Genomic DNA, 11354 nt, shown 5'->3' with positions numbered 1-11354 from the left:
TTGTGTTGCTACCTGGGTAGTGTGTATGTGCTTAGCTCTCTTGTGTACATCCGTGATGGACCACGATGATTCTTTGAGTGGCAGATCAGGGTCTGGCTCGCCGTTCAAATGGTAGGTCACTTAAAGGGATACTTCACCTCTGGGAAGATGAATGTGTATTTAAAATAAGTCATTTAAGTAGAAGAAATGTGAAGAAATTTTTGAATTTGGAGCTTTCTAGACTGAGAAAAGCCAGAAAATGTATTTTTGGCTTATGTGGATGAAAGACAACAACTCCCAGAATGCACTTGCTTCGCTGCCTTAGGAGGCCACGCCTACTGGTAAGGGAGCGCAGTTGAAAACAAACAACAAGGCTAGCCTACGTGATGAGTTTGCCAGGGATTTAGAGATCGCCCAAAATGTCGGGGATTCGGCTTTTGCGTTCTACAGTCGCCATTCATTCATTATGTTTACTGTGGCGAGCAGGACGAGGCTGATGGCCGCGGGAGAACGGCGCGAGGCCGGTGGCGTCATTACTGAGACGCGCCGGGTCTCCCATCTCTCACGGAGGAGCGGGAATTTTCTTAGCAATGGTAAAACGCACATCAAACGATCACTTGTTTAGCGTTCATGTAAACACTACATTCAGATTCACCAATCGGAATGAATTCAGTTAGACTGAAACAAAAGGTGTGCATGTAAACAATGAATGGCGACCGCAGAATGCAAAAGCTGAATCCCGTACATTTTGAACGATCTCGCCCGCCGGACAAGTCCGGGAAAAGGAGGATGGTAACCCCTACTTACTCAGCTTTCTCCTACTATTCAGCTTTCTCCACAGAACAAGAGCCTGCTAGCTTAGCTTCCAAAGAAAGACGGCTGACACTGTGTACATTCTGTGAGTGAGATCCCACCCTGTATGGGCGGGCTGAAAACATGCGGAACAACGCCATCTACTGGCTGTAGTCTTTAGCCTCTGGCCAGAAAATCCTCTGATGATGCAAAATGAAGATTTTTGCGTCATCGGAGGATTTTTTCCAGACAAAAAATACATAAATCTCTCGTCTCAGGGGGATATGAGGGTGGAAAGCACGGTAATTCGAAAATACTACAGGTTTTCTACTAATACAAAGCTTAATGCTAAATCCTGAAGTATCCCTTTAACAGAATCAGCATTCAAAAAAACCAATCAGAGTTCTTGTAAAAGAAAAAACAGTAACCAAAAGCATTGACCGGTTGTTTTCCTCAGCAATAGGATAAATAAACGACCTCGACGATTAATATTATTCTTTATAAAAGAATATGCACATTGAACCGAAGAAACAAATGAAAATAAAATCGTCTTTGCAGCTACACGCTAACCTTGTGCGTGCATATTCAGCAGGCTTCTTCATCTGATTTTTAACATACGTTGACTCTCAACATACCACAGCATTAACCGCCCTCTAGAGGTTAATGATAGTACCACACCTAAAATACAGAAACTTCCTTTTATGATATATAATCAACCATACTTACAAATAAACATACTTTAGGAATAAAGGAAAACTATGAATGTTAAATTCAAAAGGGTTACACATGCTTTAAATATATAGAATTGACAGAAAGAACATGTTTCATAATTGTACTAACCATTTACAGTACATTGGTTCAAACATGATTCATATCCTTATTTCTGCATGGATAACATCCTATTGTACCTCAAATGCCCATTTGTATGATACTTTAAATCAAGTGTTACGTCCTACAGTGTAATTGTATTTTATATAATTCTTTCTAAACATTGCTGCTGTTCAGTTTTCAAAACTTTCAAATTGTATTTCTTTTTTTGTTGTTGTTATTGTTGTTGCCTTGTCTAAATAGTCCTACACTGAAATAGACACCTTTTTGCTGTTGTGAAACCAACTGTTAACCTTATTTTCTCTGTTTCTCTTGTAAATATTGTAACTTGGAGGTTCTAGGGAGTGGTTCCCCTTTCTTTTATTTTTGTAATTCTTTTTTCCTGTTTAGAGAGGGAGTCAGGGAATTATTTTGTTGTTTATTTCCTTTTACTTTCTTTAAGGTAAGTGTAGATTTGATCCCTACAGTTAGAGGCATTTTCTTTATGTATTTTCTTTGGGCTTTTGCCCCACTCCTGAAGTCTTTAAACTTCCTTACTTGTGTTACATCAGTACATTTTGTTGTACCACATTTCTGTTGTTTTTGGTGTAACTTTTGGAGCCATTTGTTTTGTTAAAATTTTAGTTACTTTAATGTTGCTTTCCCTTATCCTAGACTGTGTGGATCGTAACACAAGTAACAAGAAAGCCTTTCATTTTCTTCTTAAGGAAATCAAAATTAAGATGTTTATTAAGAAAATATCTGAGCGCTTAAGAATTTTTCAAGAATTGCACTAAGGAACATTATTAGAATTTATCTTAATTTTCATTAATCCAACCCAATATACTTTCAAATAAAGAAAAAAGGAAAAAGTCTAAATAAAAATCTTCAGCAGTCAAAATAATAATACATTTATTACTCAAATAACTAAAATCAAAGTAGCCTATGTAAATAATAGTGACCGAAAATTTGTTATCATTAGGAGCATACTGGGATGCTTTTCTAATATTATTGAATCGGTAAATCTCAGACTCACTCAATAAAAGTGATTTGCTCTGATCTACTGGCGGTTTTGACAGCAACTTTTTTGCCAAGTAACTGGAAAAAACGCCATTATTGTCGATTATTGCTCGTGATATTGTAATAATGATTACTGTCGATTAAAAGAATGCATTAAACGTTTTTTTTTGTGTGTGTGTGTGTGTGGAGGGAAAATGTAATTCTTTTATGACAAGAACCGTTTATGAATTAATCACTTGCTTTTTACGCATTAGAAAATCAAGAATTTGTTATTTGAGTAGCATGAAAAAACAAAAGGATTATGAATTAATATCTTACATCGTATCTGCACTTTTCAACTCATCTGATTGGGCATCATTAGATCAACAGAGTCGTGTGTGATTGGCTGTAATGCTCAACGCTGGAAAAAAAAAAGTAAAATAAAAAGTAATCTTGCCACGTGAGCATCTATACAGTAACTGTTACTGTAATGGCGCAACACTTTCCATTTATTTTCACATTTCACTTCAAAAGTGACAATCGTAATAGATTTATTTTGAATTTGTAGGGGAATGTTTTACCCTCTTGTAGAATATGCATTTTTGTCCATTTTTGGAGGGAGCAGAGCAATTGTGTCTCATAATGTAGCAATTACATTTCCTCATTACCTTCACCTGGTTACTGTGACAACGTGCGTCAATCACTTTTGCTGTTCTTACAATATCATTTCCTTATTATTATGAGTTGCTGCTAAATGTTATGATGAAGATTTTAAAATATGCTCAACGATAGTGCCATCTATTTCTAACCACTGAGACTCATTTAAGCTTCCATTATATCTAATATTTCTAATCTGTCTGTCTATCTATCTATCTATCTATCTATCTATCTATCTATCTATCTATCTATCTATCTATCTAAGTTTAACTATACTTTAAACTTCAAGCTTTTAAAACTTTCTTTCTGTCATTCTAACTCCAAACTAAATTCAAAGTTTGACTGTTGTAGAGGCCCATTAGACTCCATCAGCTGACATTATATGTACTATTTCTAATCAATCGAGACTCATTTTCCATTCTAATATTTCTAAACTGAAAACCTTCAAACTTTTAAAAATACTAAACTAAAACTTGAACAAATTAAAACTAAAAACCTTCAAACTTCAAGCTTTTAAAACTTCTTCAAACTTTCTAGCAAGGCTTTTTCATGCCAACGTAAAGTTTGTCTATAAACTTTTTTATCTAGTTCAAAGTATATTCCTGTAGGCTTTTTTCTTGAAAATGACAAATATAACCCAGAATGCATTGCTTTTTAAGGTATATTACTGTTTTAATTGAAAATGGTATGATACTGTCAGAATTTTGCATTTTTTTACTCCCAAGGGTTAACAGTGTATAGGATACTTGATAACATTTTGTTTTTGAATGCTCTTACAACAACCATTAAACATATAATTCCTAATCTAACACCTTTCACCTTTCAGTCAGTTCTGATGACTACACAATTTTACTACATGTAGAATCAAATATATAAGATTTATATAAGATCTAAAGTAGTATCATTTAAATCATGATCAACATGATGACAAAATGATCGTATATCACACCCCGTATCCTCATATACTTTATGAAATAATCTGTAGATTACATGACTGCACACATTATTAAACACATGCAGAAATTCAGCTTAGAAACAACATTCTGCTCAGTTGTGTATTGGCAAGAAAATGCAGCGGCAATTTAAAAGTTAAAGTGTAAGTTGCAGGTTAACCACCACAGCCAATTAATGTGTAAATTAAAGTGCTCTATATGTATATATTTAATTATTTCTGTCTTAAAATGCGTTAAAATAACATTTATTGGGGTTTCTTCAACGGTAGCGTGTTTTTTCAGTTACTGGGTGATGGCATCATAAGAGGAACTCGCAACCCATACTCTGCTAGATTCTTACTGTATTACGGCTGTTTGGAGAACGACTGAGGATGTGGGAAACCATCAAATTCTTTATGGACCACAGCCCTACAATTTTTAACCGGTCAGGCGTGAGAGAGGGGAGCCATGGCACTCAAAGAGTTATTAATGCTTGGTGTGAGGAGAATTAGTGGAGGGTTTGCCAGGTGAGTAACGTTAGCTACGTTACAGCTAGTCTAGCCTGGTGCAAACTTAACCTGGATAATAACGGAACAAGCAAGTCTTTTCAAAATATTGCCGTCATGTAAAATAGCAAGGAGGGACAACGACTGAAGACATTATTAACTTACAGTAAGTCAGTCCAAATCAGAGCTGTAACGTTAGAGATGCACACACGCCTCAAACGTCATGTAATACCCTTCCTCAATCCACGCGTTATCAATTTCTCACGATTTAATTAGCGATGTTTATTGTCAGAAAAGAAAAAGAGAGATCGATGTCCCCATCACTGTGTTTGTGTGGGCTATATGCCACCCAGTTGAATCAGCAGTGGAGAGTATGTGCTGCCGTGAGGTGAACGCGTTTTGGAGTTTAGTGGAACAGCTCGACCTGCGACCGGCTGATCTGACGTGCCTGAACCCGTTTGTTTTGCGAATAGCTTATTCTCATTTCAGGCAGGATAACGGTCCCCTTGAAGTCAGCACACACGAGTATGTTTACAATGGAGTTATTTTATCCATAATTTTTTTTATCAAATAAAACATACAACCAACTTTTCTGAAGTTATGTAAGGCGAATATAGCTGCTAGTGTACGGTAACTCTACTAGTGAGTTCCTCTTATGACGTCACGCCCCATCTAGTGGAAGGGAGCGGGAGCGGTTAAAACCACTGTTAAAAGTGCCAACTTTTCATATTATATCAGCATTTTGCTATAAAAAACAATGGTGGGCGGTTATTATCTTTATGTTTAATAAACACATTGCATTATCTTCGTGAAAAATTTAACCTGCAACTTACACTTTAAGCAAAGGCTTTTGGTTTCGCCTGCATGAACACAAACTGTGTGACTTTAATGTAGATCAGGTGACTCTACAGAAAGTAGAAAGTGTCCGACTTCACTACTTCTTCATCACAATTCTGGAAAACATGCTGCAAGTGTGTCCCTAATTTTTTATATATTTTTTTACATGTAAATTATCTTTGCATCTGAAAGTCTTCAGTGATGCCACTTGGTTTGCCACAGAAGAGTCTTTCAAACAGTCAGTTAAATAAAGGTTTGTTACAGGTTTACCACTACCAGTGAAGACTAGTTTGCAAATAACAAATGTACCTCATATTAACCATCACTTTTGTTTTAAATAAACTACTGTAAAGTATAATGAATTGATCACATATTCACTGTGGGGATGAACATAAACTATTTTTTTTTTTTCAGTCTGCAAATCAAAGACCTTTAAACTTCTTTTATTAATACATTTAGAAGTATTTAACCACACTCTCAATAGCCTCCTCTTTTGTGCATGTTCTCCATCCAGCTGGTATCTTACCATACCCCTCAAATGTTTTCTTGAAGTATTTTTCCAGGTCTTTCTGGAATCTGCACACAAACCACGTCCAGTAGGGCAGCTCAGAGGTATCAGGGGTGATGCTCCACTTTGCATATTCTCCTCCTGCTGTTCTGTATCGTCTATATGGGACTGAGGAATTTGAGGCACCAGGGTAAAATTCTCGATCGTTGCTTGCTACAGATGATGTGCAGATCCAAGGACACAAGTTTGTTGTATTCCTGAAATACCACCCTGCTATTCCATTCATTCTGTGGAAAGGAACACTGTGATCAATGTTGTTTGGTTTATCAGCATGGTTTTCTATGGTGTTGGTGCAGATGGCTTTACAGAACGGACACTGAACCCAACAGCACTTACAGAAGTCATTAATCAGAATCTCATCTGGTCTGAAACTGTGGTCCAGCTTTACAGGAAATGTATTTGTGTTGAATCTTCTGCTGATGTCAGACATTATAGCAGGAAGTTCCTGTGTTATCACATCTTTTAGGATGTTGAAATCCTCAACATCACGTTGTGTCACTCCACTGAGGTCTTGTTCAGAGAAGATCAGCTCAGCTGAGAGCTTCTGTGTGAAATTCTTCTTCCACAAACCAACATCTCCTTTCTTCGCTTGAACATATTCAGTAGATTCACGTGCTGCTTTTATTATTTTCTCCTGCAGGAGTTTAATGTTCTCCTTCATCTTGGGTAAAACACTGACTGTGAAATTATCATTGATGTAACGACTGACTTCATCTCTGATGAAGCTCTTGAAGTAATCTCTGGGATAATGAATGTATTTCATGTATTTGTCAAAATCCTCCTCTTTTGCCAGTTCCTTCAGGATATGTTTCTCCAGCTTTGATCTGTTTCCATTCAGTGCTGCAGAGTTTGATTTAATTTCATCTGTCAGATCTTTGGCAGTCTTCTTGTAGACGCTCTGCTCAATGGGCTCTTTAAGTTTCTGACAGATGATCTCACCAAAAATTGCAGCTGAAGTAGATCCACTGCAGTATTTCTGGAAAATACTATAGTACTCTTCTCTCTTCTTCTGAAAATAGAGAACAGGATCATTGGCTTCCCTGAACAGTCTCTGTTGTTCAGTGATCATCTCTTTTTCTTTCTTAAAGATGGAGTAAGACAAATCCATGAAGAATTCATTCTTGATCACATATTTTACTCCTTCCTCATGTGCTGATATTCTAGCCCTGATGCAATCTGCAACTTGTTGAATGTAGCTGTTGTTGTAGCCCGTCTTTGAAATGTTAAATGACTTAATCATTTCGTTTGTCTTCTGAGCAACATCTGCGATTAATGATCTTATTTGGGCTTCATCTTCTGGAGACAGAGTTTCAGTATATCCAAGTGTTTCTTTAACTGCTTTGTAAACATTCTTTACAGCCTCTTTAATCTTTCCTTCTTTGGACGTTTTGTAAATGGCATAATCTGAGTAACTTGGCACAGTGAAAATGTTGTTGTACTCACTGCTCTCACTCCAGTGGTCTACAGCAGCACTTTCATACACATTACTGAGGATCTCTCTCACATCTCTCATTATATCAATGTCTTTGATTGCTGGATTGTCTGTGCTGATCTTCTTCATCCACTGTTCCCAAAACAAATCAAACTCTTTCTTCAGTGTTTCTTCATTGTTACCTTTGTTTCTGAATTTTAAGGCAAGTTCTTCACTCTTTTTATAGAGAGTGTCTTCATGCTGTTTCCTCTCATCATCAATCTTTTTCTTCAGGTCTCGCTGCTGAAGAACCTCATTTAATTTCCTCTTTGTTTCTCTCACAATGTTTACCTGAACATCCTTGATTTTGAGCTCAAATGATGTTTTCCACTGAATCAGAGTATCTTTATCTGTGTCTTTCTCAAAGAATTCTGTCATTGATTTTTTCACTACTTCACTTGTCTTCTTCAGTTCTCTTTGAAGATCAGTTTCCTCAACCTCATGAATTGCTTTATTTTCTATTTGGTTGTGCAGTTTATTCTCAGTTTCCATCATGGCGCTGCGAAGACTCCAGGACCACTTGCTGTATTCAGTCTCCAGTTTCCTGTAGGCTGAAATCTCCAGAGAATTTCTGAAGCTGAAGACAAATCCTTCATTCAATAAAGCCTCCCAGAGATCTTTAATACGATATTTTAAGTCTTTCGGCTTTATTCCATCTGATTCTGAGGCATGAGATATAATAGTCTTCTTGAGGTCTTGAATATTCTCACAGTAGTTCGGGTTTGGTGGTGCCATGGGTGGGCTTCCCTCCCAGAGCTGAGCAAAATACTTCACATCCTTCTGGACATCAAATCTAATAATATCACTGAAACGATCTGCATCATAGACTTCATCTTTAGCAGCGAGTTTAGTCATCTCATCCAGTTTCTCCTGCAGTCGTCTTCTTCCCTCCATGTTTTTCTCTCCAGCTGTGACGTCTGAGACGTTCTGATGCACAAACACACATCTGGGATTCAGTCTGACCTTCTTCATCCTCATGAAGGCCTGAACAACAATCTGAAGAACGTCCTGCATCTCTGTGGGGTTTTCTCCGAAGATGTTGATCAAGGTCACATGTCCAAGACCTACAACAAATGTGGCCAATTCATTGTCATGATGTGTTGTTGATTTTCCAGCCAGTTCTAGAGCACGAAGACCCTCAGTATCAACAACCAGAATATAGTCAGATTTCATTTGTGTTTTCATCTCGTCTGAGACTTTGACCAGCTGCATGAACGCTCCTCTGGTGCACCTGCCGGCACTGACGGCAAACTGGAGTCCAAACATGGCGTTCAGCATGGTGGATTTCCCAGAGCTCTGAATCCCTAAAATTGACAGCACAAAGAATCTCTGGTCTCCCAGTTTCTTTACGAGTTCATCTAGAACAGCAGAGATCCAGATCAGAGGAACATGAACAGCATCTCCATCCATCAGCTCCAGTGGAAATCCAGAGATCATCATCTCTGCTGCAAGACTCGGGAGAGAAGAGAAGTCAGACTGCAGGCCTTTCTTCTCCTCCTTCACAGATGAACATGATTCATAGATCTGACCGATCTCCCTCATGATGTGCTCCAAACCAAAGCCTGCAGCCTGAAGATCCTCAGATATTCTCTCAAGTTCTGTTTGTTCATCTATGAGTTGTTTAGATTGATCATGTTTCTCTTTCAGTTGTAAGACTGTTGACCACTTTTCATCATATTTGTGATGTATAACAGAAAGATCAGCTGATGTATGTTCATCCAGGAGGTTTCCGAGCCACTTAATGAAAAACATCTTCTCATGTTTATTATGTGAGTTCATTTGTCTAATGAAGATCTTCATAAACTCACTGATGTTGGATTCATGCTGCTGTTTACGGATTATCTTCAGGTCTGTTTGTTTTCTACTGATTTCCGTTTCTATTTCATCTCCTCGAGGTCGGTGTAATTCTTTGTTCTTCTGACTCCACTGATGCCACAGTTTTCCCTGATGAGGCAGAATTGATTCTTTGATTCCTATCAGATCTTTCTTCACCAGCAAACTAATCATCGACTGTGCTGCTTTTTTCCCTCTGCTGCAGTCTTCATTATCCTTCTCATCTACACTGATGTCTGAGTATTTGGACAAATCTTCAAGTCTGAAAGTGGAAGATGATTCTGAGAGACAATCATTTATAGCTCTACTGAGATCTTCAGATACTTCTGATTGATTTCTATCTTTCATACCAATCTTGTATTTTCCTTTGTCTGTCTCAATCATAGTAGATTCATCCTCAGTGAATATACAAATGAGTGGCTTCGTGTTTGTGTACAGATTTTCTATTATTTCTGCACTTCTGGAATTCCTGTCAGGTTGTGCTAGAAGAACAACATTGACTGAGGACATTTCAGTGAGGATCAGCCGCTGTTTCTCATGGTCTCCTGCATCACCGTGTAGATTACAGAACGCAACATAGTCATTGAATTTATCTGTGTTTTTCCCAGAGGGGCAGAACCAGGCGATCTCCACCACTCCATCCATCAGGACTCTGGATCTGCTGCTGCCTGGGCAGTTCCTGTGGAAGAACGTGTTGTGCTTCTCATTGATCAGACTGTTCATCAGCTCAGACTTGGATGAAGACACAGAGTCAAACCTGAAGAAAGACACCATTGGAGTTTGTGCCTTGTAGATCAGCTGGGTTTGACTGATGGTTTCATCCTCTGGGTTTCTCGTCTTCCAGCTCTTGTTGATTTGTCTGAATGTCCAGAGAGGAAACTCAATCTGCTGTGTGAATGGATTAGGAACAAGCAGAGGCAGAGCGTACTGACACTGGGACAGTTTAGTGACCATCAGCTGCTTCAGGAAATCATCAGCACAAAGAAACACAGCCATCTGAACATCTATCGGGTGAATTTGATCAGATCGATTCGTTCCTTTGTTTGACAAAGACATTTTTTCAAAAAAATTACTGCTGGTTTTCAAGGAGTCTCCCTGTTTTGTTTGATCCTGTTTACTCGTCTCTTTAATTTTGATGTATCTTGCTCTGTAGTTCATCATCAATAGTTTTTGAAGGAAAGTCTGAACCAGCTCTTCCTCAGCACAAGACTCATTGGACTGTAAAGAATGTGTAGTTATCTGAAGAACATCTGCTGGCCTCAGGTTATTGAGACGCCCGACTTCAAGATGAAGTTTGTGAAACAGATTTTCCGTCATGTTTTCCGTCATTTTCAGTATTTTCCTGTTGTAATGATGGTGTTGATCAGGACTGACTCCTGATTGTCCACAGTCCTTGTTTCCCCTGTTGATTAAGCAAATTTTTTTTTTTATTTTTTAGAAATAACTTTTATACGGAACAAATATACAGTGGAGAAAATAATGATTTGATCCCCTGATGATTTTGTAAGTTTGCCCACTTACAAAGAAAGATAGGGTCTACAGTTTTTAAGGTTGGTTTATTTTAACTGATAGAGACGAAATATCAACAAGAAAATCCAGAGAAAAACACATTATATAAAGGTTATAAAATGATTAGCATTTGATTGAGTATTTGATCCCCTACCCAACCAGCAATAATTCTGCCTCCCACAGAGTGGTTATGTGCAGGGTTCGAAATGACTTAGGACTCTTGGGGGGTCCCCTAAAACTTTATTATTAAATTATTAAAAATTCTGAAGAATTGTGCTTTGGCTGTGCTGTGCTTTGGCTGGTCTGTGCTTTGGCTGGTCTGTGCTTTGGCTGGGCTGTGCTTTGGCTGGGCTGTGCTTTGGCTGCACTGCGCTGAGCTGGGCTGTGCTTGGCTGTGCTTTGGCTGGGCTGTGCTTTGGCTGCACTGCGCTGAGCTGGGCTGTGCTTGGCTGTGCTTTGGCTGG

The 11354-nt window shown here is 38.3% G+C and overlaps 1 protein-coding gene across 1 annotated transcript; it reads right to left on the bottom strand.

Annotated features, from left to right (window-relative positions):
- Positions 1-5964: 5964 nt before the first annotated feature.
- Positions 5965-10714, bottom strand: LOC311291156 (interferon-induced very large GTPase 1-like; the record flags this gene model as incomplete). The annotated part of the gene is made up of 1 exon (XM_084410029.1): positions 5965-10714. Exon 1 carries the CDS (start codon positions 10708-10710, stop codon positions 5965-5967), a length of 4746 nt encoding a protein of 1581 aa, XP_084266155.1. The 5' UTR covers positions 10711-10714.
- Positions 10715-11354: the final 640 nt, after the last annotated feature.

This window comes from Rutilus rutilus, assembly GCF_951802725.1.
Source record: "Rutilus rutilus genome assembly, chromosome: 5".
Taxonomy (NCBI): Eukaryota; Metazoa; Chordata; class Actinopteri; order Cypriniformes; family Leuciscidae; genus Rutilus; species Rutilus rutilus.
Note: the sequence above shows the minus strand (reverse complement) of the source record. Positions and strands in the feature narration are given on the sequence as shown.